The sequence below is a fragment of the Hibiscus syriacus genome, unplaced genomic scaffold, assembly GCF_006381635.1.
Source record: "Hibiscus syriacus cultivar Baekdansim isolate YM2019G1 unplaced genomic scaffold, ASM638163v2 tig00005459_pilon, whole genome shotgun sequence".
NCBI classification, from domain to species: domain Eukaryota; kingdom Viridiplantae; phylum Streptophyta; class Magnoliopsida; order Malvales; family Malvaceae; genus Hibiscus; species Hibiscus syriacus.
This window is the reverse complement of record NW_024062058.1, coordinates 284715-299699: the sequence shown is the minus strand read 5'-3', so window position 1 is coordinate 299699 and position 14985 is coordinate 284715. Positions and strand designations below refer to the sequence as shown.

Genomic DNA, 14985 nt, shown 5'->3' with positions numbered 1-14985 from the left:
GTCACGACCTTCTCCCAAACCCATAATCCGCAATCTAATCGACCCACCGTCATTTCTCTTTTCAAGCTTTTCCCTCCATTTCTGCAATTTGTTGCTGAAAACAGAAGCAGCGGAGGTGGGTGGAGTAGGAGGTGGCTCCATGCTAAAAATTTAATTTTTCTCATATTTTTAACCATTTCCTTTTTCATTTTACATGAAATTAATAATTAAAAAAATCATTTAATTGAGATATGCCATAAGGTCGTTAAAAAATTAAAAGTCGAGTGTCAAGAAAAACTAATGTATAAAGTTGAGTGATTAAAGTGAAAAATTTTAAAGTCCCATGAATAAAATAGAAGTGAAGAGACAATTTAGTTATTAAATTTGTAATTTATTTATAAAAAATAATTTTTAAATTTTGACAAAAATATAATTTAAAGAGTAAAATTAAAAGAAAATTGGCAAACGTTAAATAATTGAGAGGGTTAATAAAAGGTTTTTGAAGTTAAAGAATTTAAAAGTGGTTAACGTAATGATTCCGATATTATTTAAAGCAAACGAACAAAAATTATTAAAGCAATCGGATTCTTTGGTTTAGCTAATTTTGAGTGGCCCGGTATAGTTCTAATAAATAGAAAAGAACAGAAATGTGGCACCATGGAAGGAGGTCCGGATACGTGTTGATCTCCACTGCCATCAGTGTCAGAATTTATGTAATAGTAACTTAGAGGAGTAATTCTATGTTTAAATGAAAAGACCAACCATGGTTAAAAGGTTAAAACAACATGGAGTGTTGTTATTATTGGTTTTCACCACTTTCACTGTTATTCATTCTTCACTACTGATCACTCAACCACAACTATGAAGACAACAAACTCAACTCATTGAGAAAGCGACACCAGAGAAGTGAAAAAAAGGCATCAGATGCTTTGTTCAAAGACATCCCATTTGTTGTTTCACACATCAGGGAAAGAAAGTCTTTTTTGTTGTAACAAATGAGAATTCGCATGAATTAAAGGGCCCTGCCTTCTTCACAAAGAGAAAGGGGGAGCACCAGGAGAATCTCTCGTACCCTTCAAAGGTAAGCGTTTTTCTTCTTCTGCAATAACCCTTTATTGTTCTTTGTTTTGCCTGCCACTATCTACTTTGCTTCTTTTCATTTCACTTCCCACTCACTTGGTTCCTTCTAGCATTGCACGTTCTTCAAAGTTTTAACCTTTTTTTATTTCTGAAGATGGGTTGATTGTACATTTTGATTAATTTTTTCATGTATCAGCCTCGCTCTGTGTAATTAGCTACTTACCTGGGTCGAGGTTGATTAAGATCAAGAGGTAAATTTGCCTAAAAAACTTGTCCGATTTAGCTTTTTGGTATGTCTAATCTGCTAACAGTTACCTAACTGTTCTGGCACTTTTTGGGGTTCAGTTCTAACCAGTGTAGGTTGCAACTCCCAAGGAAAGACAACTCTTCTTAGTGATGTCTTCTCAAATTTGAAACTTTTGCGGTACATGCATATCTTGGGTATTATGTTGTGCTGTGTTTTTCTTTGTAGATTTCCCCCCCCTACAATTATCAGAAAAGAGAAGGAATTTTCTATCCTTTTCTGTCATGGCTTCGAGGTCTTATTCTAACCTCTTGGACCTTGCTTATGGTGGTTCCCCAACTCTTAGTCAAGAGAGAAAGAGGTTTCCTCGAGTAGCTTCTGTCCCTTTGCTTTTGTCCGAGGTAGAAGATGATAACTGCAACAGTGTTGGTTCTGATGCTCCTTCTTCCATTTCTCAAGAACGGATGATTATCGTGGGAAACCAACTTCCACTTCGAGCACATCGAAATAAAGATGAGGGGAAGTGGTGCTTTAGCTGGGATGAAGATTCACTTCTTTTGCAACTCAAAGATGGGCTTGGAGACGATGAAGAAGTAATCTATGTAGGCTGTCTTAAAGAGGAGGTTGCTCCTAACGAACAAGATGATGTGGCCCAAACATTGCTTGAATCTTTCAAATGTGTCCCGGCATTCATCCCTCCCGAGCTTTTTACTAAGTTCTATCATGGGTTCTGTAAGCAACATCTTTGGCCTTTATTTCACTACATGCTTCCTCTATCACCAGATCTTGGTGGTCGGTTTGATCGCTCCCTTTGGCAAGCTTATGTTTCCGTGAACAAGATTTTTGCTGACAAAGTGATGGAAGTGATAAGCCCCGATGACGATTATGTGTGGGTTCATGACTATCATTTGATGGTGTTACCGACATTTTTGAGGAAGAGGTTTAATAGGGTGAAGCTTGGGTTTTTCCTACATAGTCCATTTCCGTCGTCTGAAATATATAGGACACTTCCTGTAAGAGAAGAGCTTTTAAGAGCACTACTCAACGCTGACCTCATCGGGTTTCATACTTTTGATTATGCCAGGCACTTCCTCACTTGTTGTAGCAGAATGCTTGGTCTTCCTTATCAGTCAAAGCGTGGCTACATTGGGCTTGAATATTATGGTCGGACAGTGAGTATTAAGATCCTTCCGGTTGGGATTCATATAGGACAGCTCCAGTCTGTGCTGAATCTTCCTGAGACTGAAGCTAAGGTCGCTGAGTTACGCAATAAATTTAGGGGTCAAACTGTTCTGCTTGGGGTTGATGACATGGACATTTTTAAGGGGATCAGCCTGAAGCTTTTGGCCATGGAACAATTGCTCATGCAACATACTGAGAATACAGGTGAAGTTGTTTTGGTTCAAATTGCAAATCCTGCAAGAGGCCGAGGAAGAGATGTACAAGAGATCCGGTCTGAAACTTATGCTACAGTGAAGAGAATTAATAATGCTTTTGGAAGACCGGGGTATGATCCAGTGGTTTTGATTGATACCCGTCTCCAGTTTTACGAGCGGATTGCTTATTACGTTATTGCTGAGTGCTGTCTGGTTACTGCAGTGAGGGATGGGATGAATCTTATACCATATGAGTATGTTATATGCCGACAAGGAAACGAAAAGCTAGATGAGGCCCTAGGGCTACATCCCTCGGCACCAAAAAGGAGTATGCTGGTCGTTTCTGAATTTATTGGATGCTCACCATCTCTGAGTGGGGCAATTCGAGTAAATCCATGGAACATTGATGCTGTGGTTGAAGCTATGGATTCTGCTCTTGTTCTTTCCGTGGCAGAAAAACAGTTGCGACATGAGAAACACTACAAGTACGTGAGTACACATGATGTTGCATATTGGGCACACAGCTTTTTGCAGGATCTTGAGAGAGCATGTGGGGATCATTTGAGGAAGCGGTGTTGGGGAATTGGTTTCGGTTTAGGGTTCAGGGTAGTAGCTATGGATCCAAATTTTAGGAAGCTTTCTTCTGAGCATATTGTTTCAGCTTACAAGAGAACCAAGAACCGAGCAATTCTTTTGGATTACGATAGCACCTTGTTGCTGAATGGTTCATTAAGTACTATCCCCAATGTAGAGGCTGTTGGAATCTTGAACAATCTGTGCAGAGATCCCAAAAATGTTGTTTTCCTTGTTAGTGGAAAAGATAGAAAGACCCTAACTGAATGGTTTTCCAGCTGTGAGAAGCTCGGAATTGCAGCAGAAAATGGTTATTTTATCAGGTGTGTTTTTTCCCTATTGCTTTAGCTTGATGAACTGATATGACTTACTGCCATTGCTTACGGTTTGATTTAAAAGGAGAATTACTTGTATCAGTTAACGGCCGGCCACTATTTCCAGATATATGCTTAGAGAGAATATAATTGTTGATGACTTGTTCCCTTTGTACTATCTTTCCCCAGGCCAAAACATGATGCAGATTGGGAAACTTGTGTCTCAGTGCCGGACTTCGATTGGAAGCAGATTGCCAAGCCTGTGATGAAATTGTACACTGAAACAACGGATGGTTCTGCCATCGAGACTAAAGAGAGTTCTCTTGTGTGGAATTACCGAGACGCTGATCCTGACTTTGGATTTTGCCAGGCTAAGGAACTTTTAGATCACCTCGAAAGTGTTCTTGCTAACGAGCCAGTTTCGGTTAAGAGTGGCCAGCACACTGTAGAAGTCAAACCTCAGGTTAGCAGTACATGTTCAATGGGATACCGATCACTATCATTAGCCTTTCTTCTTTATATTTATTACATTAGCTAACGAAACAGAGCAGGGCAGAGTTGTATAACTTAGTGAAAACTTGTAGTAAAGAAGTTTCAGTAGGTTTTTTGCATAAAATCTTATGTTTTGCTTTATGTTTTTGCTTTTGGTGATTATAACTTACAATAGCTCTAAACTTTTATTTCATTTTCGAACCGCATAGAATATATGCTAAAAAGAAGTTTCAGCAGGTTTTTTGCATGAAATCTTATGTTTTGCTTTATGTTTTTGCTTTTGGTGATTAGAACTTAGAATAGCTCGAAACTTTTATTTCATTTTCGAACCCATAGAATATATGCTAATTGCCGTAGCTACATGTCTGCACGTTAGGATTATTAGCTGAAAGAGAGGGCCTGTGCCCCGATTTCTATGTCTTTTTTCATTCATTTTGCAGGGTGTGAACAAGGGCTGCGTTGCAGAACGTCTACTGACAACAATGAAACAAAAGGGAATACTACCGGATTTCGTTCTTTGTATCGGGGATGACAGGTCAGATGAGGACATGTTTGAGGTCATCATACGAGCAATGTCCGGCCCCTATCTCTCCTCGGTCACCGATGTGTTTGCTTGCACCGTTGGGCAGAAATGTAGCAAGGCCAAATACTACGTGGAAGACAGAACCGAGATTTTGAGAATGTTGCAAGTTCTAGCCAATGCTTCTGAACATGCTGCAAAGGCAGCTCCCCGGGCTTCGAACCGAGCTATTATCGACAGAGTGTGATCAGCTATATGAGACCTCTGGTCTGACGCCTATCTGTCACGTATATGTAGAGTTAAGAGATTTCCAATACATATCGATTACTATTATATTGGGCTACCTTTTCATTTGAATCTCAGAGATCATTTGTAAAATGAATCATTTTTATTAGTATGCTGAAACTAAATACCCATCCATTATGTATTGCTTGAAATCCCGATTGACCTTCTGCTAATAAACTAGGATTCTTCATAATATAAACACTTAAGAATGAGGATCAGTTGTCTTTTTCTCTCTTTCCAAAACAAACGACGGCTGGTCCAACGAGAAGTTATCAAGTAAATACCCATCCATTACGTATCCGCCCCTGCTCTCAAGACACGGTCAGGGTTCAGGCGGCCGGCTACCAGGACTTTCATACGGAATCGGTTTACCATTGGACGGCGTATTAGTTCTTTCCATCACGGATTATACTTTTTAAGTTTGTGATTATTTGCTCCATAATAAAATGACTTATTTGTTTTTGTTATAGGCTTCATCAAAACGGATTTTTTTTAAATAGTCTAAAATGATTATTAGATACTATTTATTTATAAATTTTTAATCATTAATAATATACATGTCCTATAGATATAGTTATTCGAATCTAAATCTTTTAAAAAAATAATATTTTTTAATCACTAAGATTAGATCAGTTGATTACAACGTTTCTGCTCATTTAAGACTTCATTTTAACTTTGAATTAGTTTCAAGGTTATAGTTGACTGTGTTCTTCTTGTTGTCGTTTAGTCCTTGCAGTCCAAGTTCCATCGCATGTTAAATAAATATCCTCGTTAATTTATTATTTGATAAAGAAAAATATGAAGTAATTAGAAAATGCAAAGCAAGTGTTATCTTCCTTCGGGAGTCAAAATTATCTCAGATCAAACACGGGCTTCTACAAAAATTATGGGGTTAAGTTGGGGAAACCTGGCTTTCTCTCCATCGAATGGTGCGTCGGGAGGGTTGATCTCAATGTGGGAGTCTGGGTTTTTCCAAATCGAGAATAAAATTATCGATAATAGATTCATCCTTCTGATTGGCAATCTTCGTGGAAGAAACTTGAGACGTGGGCTTCTCAATGTCTATGCTCCGAATGATACGGGAGAAAGGAAATCTTTTCTGGAATTTCTCTCCGGAATGATCGAACATATTAACGTTCCTCTGATTGTGGGTGGAGACTGCAACCAAGCTATTTCAGAATCGGAGAAACTTAGGGGAGCATTGAATGTGCAAGCTGCTAATGTGCTACTAGGATTCATCCAAAGCAATAATTTGATTGATCTTCAACTTTCGGGCAGTTCCTTCACGTGGTTTCGTATGAATCCAATTGTCACAGCGAGTAGGCTCGATCGATTCTTAATCTTGCCAGAGCTACTAGATGGAGTTCCATCAATCACCCAAAAAGTTTTGCCTAGGGGATTATCGGATCACAATTCCGTGGTTCTGATGGAAGAAGCATTTGGGCGAGGTTTTCGACCTTTCAAAATTTTCAATCATTGGGCAGATGACCTTGAATGTGTGGACTTAATAAAGAAGGCAATCAGAGAGAAGCATGGTGATGGAATTTGTAATGTCCTCCAGAGAGCCAAAAATACTGCAAAACAGTGGGCATCTAAGGTTAACTCTAATGATCTAGACTCCATCTCTGTTATTGAAACTAAAATATTGAAGTTAGAGGAAGAATTCATGAGCTCAAACAATCCGGTGATTCAAAAGGAGATTCAATCTTTAAAAGCCTCTCTGTGGTCGAGATTAAGACGGGGAGAACGTGAATGGCTTCAAAAATCCCGCCGTAGGTGGTTCAAAGAGGGAGACAAGAACACTAAGTTCTTCCAAGTAAGAAGTAGAATTAATCATATTTCGATTATTCGTGTTGGTGACCGGGTTATTTATGACCAAAAGTGGATTTCCCAAAGTCTTATGAATCATTTTTGGGATACCAATAATAAGATACCTACTATTCCAGTCAAGGTGTTTGACATAGAATTTCGAAATCTAAAGGAAGAATAACACAAGCTTTAGAGGTACCGTTCACCGAAGAAGAGGTATGGTCAGCAATTCGTTTAGCAAATGGGTCAAGGGCCCCGGGGCCGGTTGGGTTTAACATTGATTTCTTTAAAAAATTATGGTTCATACTCAAGCGGAGATCATGAGCTTCATGGAAAATTTTTACAAATGAGCTTTTCAGGTATAGTTGATAAATCATTCTTTTATAGTTCTCATACCCAAAGTGTCAAATCCGAGTAATTTTGATGATTACCGTCCTATCAGTCTAATGGGTAGTGTCTACAAAATTCTTATAGGGTACTATCGAGACTTGCTGGTTGTATTGGGGAAATTATTGGCGAAACTCAATTTGCCTCACTCCAAATAAACAAATTATGAATTGTGCTTTGATTACTAATGAAGTAATTGATTATGTTCGGCATTTGAAGCATACAGCAGTCGTTTTTAAGGCGGACTTCAAAAAGGCATATGATACAATTGATTGGGATTTCTTGGACTTTGTTATGCGGAAAGCTGGTTTTGGGGTAAAATGGAGGTATTGGATTAGATCATGCGTCTCCTCTGCATCTATCTCTGTGCTTGTTAATGGTATACCATCTTCTAAATTATCGATAAAATGAGGATTGCGACAAGGTTGCCCACTTTCTCCGCTTCTATTCAACTTGATCGGGGAAGCTCTTAGTGCCTTACTCGAAAGTGAATTGAGAAGGGCCTTGTTAGAGGAGTGGCAATTGGATCTGCGGGTGTGGTGTCCCACCTTCAATTTTTGGATGATCTTCTTTTATTCTCGGAGGCGTCTAGATCGAGTATTGCCAACATTAAAAGAGCCCTGAGAATTTTCGAGGTGGCTTCTGGATTAAAACTAAACACTAGTAAAACCAAGCTGGTTGGGATCAATGTATCGGAAGCTGAAGTAGAATCTTGGGCTGCTGCAATTAATTATGGCATTGAATCTTTTTCGATCAGTATCTTGGGCTCCCGTTGGGTCATAATCGTAATTCGAAAGAGATGTGGAAACCCGTCATTGAAAAATTCCAAGCAAGACAGGGAAATTGCTTTCTTTGGGTGGGCGTTTGACTCTGGTTAAGGTTGTTTTATCGAATCTACCGATTTATTATCTTTCCCTTTTTCAAATTTCAGCGGGGTTGCTTTTGCTCTTAATAAAATGGTTGCTAAATTCATTTGGGGTTCTTCTTCGAATAGGTCAGTACACTGGGTCAAATGGGAGGATATTGCAAAACCAAAAGATTTTGGTGGTCTTGGAGTATTTGATATCAATATAAGAAATAGACCCTTGCTGAATAAACGGTTGTGGAGGTACAGTCAAGAGCCTGAAAGCTTGTGGAGGAGAGTGTCACCGTCCCTCGGTGAGTGTCACCGCAGGCACCAACTGAAGCACCGCGTTAGACCGACCGCAGCCTAGGGTTCTACTCGTCGAAACCCCACGTCGTCCGCCGTGGAAGAGCGTTCGAAAGCAGGGCGAAAAACTCAAGTTCTCCCATCGATTTCTCGCGTTTTTCGGTCGCCACGACCATCCTCTTTCCTCATCGCCACTGCCACTGAACTCCCCATCTCCGTCCAACCAAAACCTAAGCGGGTTCGTCATCCACCATCAACGTTCTCACCGTCCGCCGTGGGTAACCTTCTGATCGCTTTTATTCGAATATTTTCACCGTGTTTTGGCTATTTGTTGCGTTAATTTGTGATGATATAGTGAATTAGAGCTTTGGGAGTAATCAGATCCCTCTGAATCGGCCGTTTCCCCACCGCACGCGCCGACAACTAGTGTGGGGCTCCTCCTCCAACCATGGCCCCTTCTAGAAACGGTTCAGGTGGACCGAACAGGCCCGAACCATTTTGAATCGGTCTGATTCAACTCGGATTGAAATGAGTCAACTCGAACCGGCCTGACCCATTGAATTTGGCTTTGACCTAACCGTTGACATGTCCGTTGACCATTGACCATACCTGTTAACTTTGACATTTGACCGTTAACTTTGACCAAAAAGTCAAAATTTTTGAAAAGTTATATTTTATGTTTTTCGACATTCTGAGTCCGAATCCGAAGTCTGTTTTTTGCCAAATTCGAACATGAAAGCCTCTGAATTGACTCGTAAACCCGACTATGCATATGTAATTTAAGTGATTTAAATTAATTGCATTTAGTTTAATTTAATTTAATTTAATTTAAAGGGTAAAGGGCTAATTTATGTTATCATATATTTAAGGTACCTGCGATTCTCCTGATTGTTCGTTTACTCGACCCGATTCGCTTGACCGTAAGAGCCCGTGATTACTCGTATAGTTCTACAACCCTATTAAATACTCAATTTAGTGTATTACTCCGATAATAATTTTGTTCTGACATGAATTAAGTTCTCGTACAGTCAAAGAGCGTAGTGAAACTGGTGCTCGATAGATCTACCGGACTTATTCTTTTTGTGAGGTGTGTTCCTTGTATGTCATATATCTGTTTTAAACATTTGTTTGAAATATCATGTGCACATGATTATTTCCTCTGATTTGAAATGAATGGTTTGCTCTGATTTGACTACCATATGATTTATCTGATTTAAGTATAATTCCTGATTTACTATATTTTAAATCATGCTTGATTAACACATGTTCTTTGGTTATTGTTTTTAATGATAAATAAATATATGTATGAACTCTGATTTCCTGCTACCACTGGTTACTGTCTGAAAAATATTTTTCTTCAGGGTACTCTGAGATCTGGTATGAAGTCTTTGTAGGTTCAGCTTCGATCAAACTGATAATTCCTTATATAGGTTCAACACCGATCAAGCTATTAATTCCTTATGAACCTAAGGCGACCCTTGGGTGCGCTCTTAGGCCCAATGAGCCTAGTGGTAAGACTTTATGGACCCTAAGATACTATTTTAGGGTGGCCCTTCTGCTATGTGCATTGGGTAAGTTTTTATGGGCCTAAGGGCACACCCCTCAGGTGGGCACCTATGCTTCGGCTAGGGTAAGACCTTATGGACCCAAGTTGCTCTCTTAGGTTGGAACATACGCCCTTTGGGCCTAGGGTAAGTCCTTATAGATGCAGTTCTGAGGAACTGCATGTAACATCCTCATTACCGGGTTAGTGACTAAATTGGAAAGTTTCAGATTTTGGTGATTAAAATAGAATGAATGAATAGTATAAAGATTTATATGTAAATGATTGTGTAGGATTGAATTGAAAGGAAGAAGGAATGAAAGGGTAAAAGAGTCATTTGCAAGGAAAATTAATTAAAGAAGGGATAAGGATATATATGAGTACAAGTGGGATGAAAAGAAGAGAACACCAAAGCCTTCCAGAGTTATCTTCTTCTTATTTCTTCCTTGTACGTGTGAACCAAAGCAAAGGTAAGATTTCTGATTATTGAGTTTCTTGTTAAATTTAATATTAGGTTTTGATTATTAGATGATAACTAAGCTTAAGGAAAGCTAAGTTATCTTAACATCAAAGGATGATTGAGTTAGGAGAGATTTAAGATTTGAAGTTCTTAAATGAAATCTTGGAATAGAGTTCATAACTAGAATTGAAAGTTATATTTGACTTGTCATCAATCTAGTTAAGATATATGAAGTGTTAAAAACGGAATTCAAACATGTTGGATTATTGATGTAATTCTTGAATTACATATGAAGGATAGGATTTGAAGGTTTAAGATGAAATAAAGGAGTATAAATTGGTTTAAGGATGTGTACTAGAGTTAAGAGTGAAAGAGGGGATTAAACATGAAGGATTTAATCCAAAATGAATGGATTTTCGAGTTCAAAAAGAGGTTATGGGCAGAGTGCATCGATGCACATTCATAGTGCATCGATTCATCAAGGTTAAAACCCATAAATTGTTTGAATGTGCACCGATGCATTGGTAATGCATCGATGCACTCTTTAAAAATAAAGACATCGAATGCAATTCGTGCATCGATGCATAAGTAGTGCATCGATGCATCCCATTAATAGTAAAACATCGAATGCAATCGGTGCATCGATGCATCCCAGCAATAATACTACATCGAATACTTTTTATGCACCGATGCATCAGTAGTGCATCGATGCATACCTTCATTAAAAGATGAAATTGACTTTTCTCTTAGTCTAAAGAGTGAACCATTAGAGTATATTAGTTATAATACTGATATAGATCCATTTGTGATTATGTAGATACTAAAAGTAAGCTTATTCCGAAATGATTAAAGGATTAGAATCGAATCAAAGCAAAGCTAAGGTAAGTGCATATTATATGTATATTATAATGGAATAAGACTTGTGAGAAGTCTAATCCCTATGTTGATTTTTATAATACAGTAGTTGTGAACATGCATACATGATAATTATTGTGATACATGCATAAGATATATATATGTTCATGTGATATGATATGTGATATGACCTGTGATATGAGAACATGATATGAAGTGACATGAGCTACATGATCACAAGAGAAATGACATGAGTACATGAACATATGAAATATAAGAATAATGCCCATAATATACGATATGAGAATTATAGGTGTAATTGGCATGCCAAGAGTCGAGGGTATAATAGTCCTTCGGGACGTAGTCCTTCGGGATGTAGGAGTCCTACGGGACGAATACTGAACTAAGGTTCGGTGCCCCATGAGGGAATAGATACGAGCTGTGGTGACAGCATTAGTGCACAACCTCAATGCACTCACATACCTCTAATATCAATAATATACATGGGCTATGCAATTGAAATACCGATTTACAGTGAAAGTGATATAAGAAGGTAAGTTTCGTATGTGCATTATATGTTATCGTGCGATAGATACATGCATATTGAAATGTTATGATCCAATTGTAAGTATGAACATTCATAAGTTTATTGTTGCATATTCATTTATTGCCTCACTAAGTCTATGACTTAGCGTGTAAGTGATTTACACGTAGGTACCAAGAATCAGGAAAAGTGGAAATAGAAGTAGCACAGACATCAATACTACTAAGAGATCAGATCAGAAGTAATTGACAAAGTATGTACTTGGTTATGTATAGAGTGTTGGCATGTAATAAGTGTTAATTACGAATACTCTGATCGATTTTGTATTTTATGGTTTTATGTAAATTAATGTGTTTCGTTTTAATGAAAGTTTTAAAAATTCCCGGGATTTTCTATAAGAGTCAAGGTTTTGAAAAGTCAATGTGACACCTCATACTTGTATTCGGGTCGAATATGAGTTAAGGGTGTTACACTGCATATGATGTACAGTTGGAGGGTTATTCTGTATTTTAAACTACAACTTTATTATTGTCTTCATAACTTTGATAACGAATCTATTTTTAAACTTAATTGTATGTTTTTATTTTGCACTGCTGGAACACACTGAGCTCCCTAGCTCACTCCCCCAAACTTTTCCCTTTTAGATATTTTTTGATAGAAAACCCGGACCTAGCACTTGGAGGATCCACACATTCGTACATGATTATTTTATTGTAATATTTTTATCTTCCGAGTTGCATTTATTTTGGGTGACATGTGCCTATATTTTGAAAATATTTGTGTTACAACGTATGTTGCTTTTGTTACTAATGTTAGATTTACTTCGATACTGATTATGAAATATTTTATTCAGTCTCTATGACTTTAATTGTTGGAATTGATCTTTAATGTTATCCACTATATTTTTAAAGATATTTATTCGTATTATGCATTGCTTTGAATCACGTAAACCGACATGCACCTATAAAACCACCTGCATGTCCTTCATCAAGCTTTGTCAGTACACATCAAGCAGCCCTTCACCAGTAAGACATCTGATATTCCCCCTTTTTTTTTTGGGTACCTGATTCACCAATACAGTTTTTGTATCATCACTGTTCATCAGCTGAAATGGGAACGTCTCCATGCTGCGCGGATGATGCCAATGTGAAAAAGGGGCCTTGTACTCCAGAGGAGGATCAGAAGCTTGTTGATTGCATTAACAAACACGGACATGGAAGCTGGAGAGCTCTTCCTAAGCTTGCAGGCTTGAACAGATGTGGCAAAAGTTGCAGATTAAGGTGGACTAATTATCTGAGGCCCGATATCAAGAGAGGGAAGTTCAGTGAAGAAGCAGAGAGAGTTATTATTAACCCTCATGCTGTTCTTGGAAGCAAGTACATGCCCTTTTCTCTTCTCTTTTTAACCTTGGATTTAGGGTTATTTTTTATTTGTTATGTTATGTTGCAGGTGGTCTAAGATTGTCACTCATCTTCCTGGAATAACAGATAATGAGATTTAAAACTATTAGAATACTGCTGAACAATCCTTGGGACGCTGCCTTTAAACTCCAGGTCGATGCAGCTTAACTAGCCAAAACCCAACTACTGCAAAACCTACTGAAAATCATCAACACAAATATTGGATCCCAAAACCCTTCTGAAGGAATACTCAATGGAACAAGCACCATTTCTGATCATCAGAACATCACAAACAACGCCAGTGCAACCTCTCAGACATCAACCGACTTCCAGGCTGTACAAAACCCATGGGAATATTTTGGAACTGGCTTAAATAATGAAACCAAACTTGGGAATATTTGATTCATTTAGGAAGCTTAATAATCGAGCTACCTCTGTGTAAAATTGTAAACACTACAAGCGTGTGGGATTTATTTGATTTTTTTTTTTAATCTAGTTCAAACTTTCAGACAATCAATAATAAGGCTTGAGATTTAACAGATCAATGTGTTTTCTTTGTCAAAAAATATGCCTATTGTAGTTTTTTCATCACATGTATGACGGATTGTGCTTTAAATCTGCGATTTTGCTTTTAATTCATGCAAGTATTATAAAAATTGCTTTCATAAATTTTAAGATTGAATATTTTTTATTAACCCTATACATCGTAATATTTTTCTTCTATGGAGTCATGTAGTGTTACGTCAACGCGAATAGTTAATAAATAAAATTGTATGATGACTATATATTTGGTTGTTAGTATTTGTTTCACTAAAATTCAGAATATTAGTTGAATTGTTAGGGTTTAGGTGGATTGTTTCCGTCCTATATAAGCCATTGATCGTGTAATAAAAAAACACCAATCAAACCCTACCCTAACTTTTTAGCTGGAAGGTATTTAATGTTTTAAAAAAATAAAAATAGTGCGAAAAATCAATAATCAATTTACATATTTTAAAAATTTCTTTCTATTTTGTATATATATATATATATATATATATATATATATATATATATATTGTTCTAGGTGCTTTCTTTTTTGTCTTCCGTTAATAATCAATAAAAATAGGTACGAATCAAGTGACTTATGTGATAAAAGAATTGTTGTTATTTCTTAAAGACTTGAGTTCGAGCACTATAGATATCAGCCACCAGGGATATGAGTGTTCAATGTTAAAGGGTAGAGAATTTATCTTTGAACAAATAATGTATTTTATTTACTCTATATTAATAAAAAACTGAGAAATAATATTTTCAATAGTGGAACCCAAACCATTTAATTGGTCCCAAAAGCAGCATTGTATAAATAGTGCTTGGAAGGTTTAAGAGCGACCCCAAACTTTTGGTTTTAAATAAGTTATTTATTTTTTCCATTCAATAATCTTATGTGATTTAAAATTTTATTAATTCATTTCTTTGATCAATGTTAACAGTTAAATAGAATATTTTTAGATTAATTGTATCACGTGTCACATTATTATATTTCTGTTGATGTACAATAAACGATGTGATAGTTTAAATCGGTTGATATAATAGAAAATAAAGTGATTAAATCGGAGATTTATGATATATTTCTTTTGATTTGAATGAAGTGTCACTAATCAGTCGAGGTCCAAATTAAGAGAAATGAGTTTTAAGAGTGGAAGAGAGAGAGTGAAGACTCGAGAGAGAAAAAGGGGGGGAAAAGAGATTCTGAGAGGAAATAGTCTCATTTGTCCTAGATGAAGTATATTATATACTTTAAATGTTTAATAGGCACATTATCATTTATTCATAGAACGAGATATAATATCTAGAATATTGACCCAATATGTGAGTTCATCAAACTACATGAATTGTTAGTTATTAAGCTGTGAGAAAGTGGCATTGAAGTTGGATCCCTCTAAAGTGACGCATGCTATGCTTTGGGTTTATAAATGATGTGTTCGAAGGTTA

At 37.1% G+C, this 14985-nt stretch overlaps 1 protein-coding gene across 1 annotated transcript; it reads left to right on the top strand.

Annotated features, from left to right (window-relative positions):
- The first annotated feature begins 839 nt into the window (after positions 1 to 839).
- On the top strand, positions 840 to 5010 carry LOC120199495 (alpha,alpha-trehalose-phosphate synthase [UDP-forming] 5-like). The gene is made up of 4 exons (XM_039200549.1): positions 840 to 1060; positions 1532 to 3575; positions 3756 to 4029; positions 4499 to 5010. The coding sequence occupies exons 2-4, from the start codon at positions 1588 to 1590 to the stop codon at positions 4823 to 4825; spliced, it is 2589 nt and encodes an 862-aa protein (XP_039056480.1). The 5' UTR covers positions 840 to 1060; positions 1532 to 1587; the 3' UTR covers positions 4826 to 5010.
- Positions 5011 to 14985: the final 9975 nt, after the last annotated feature.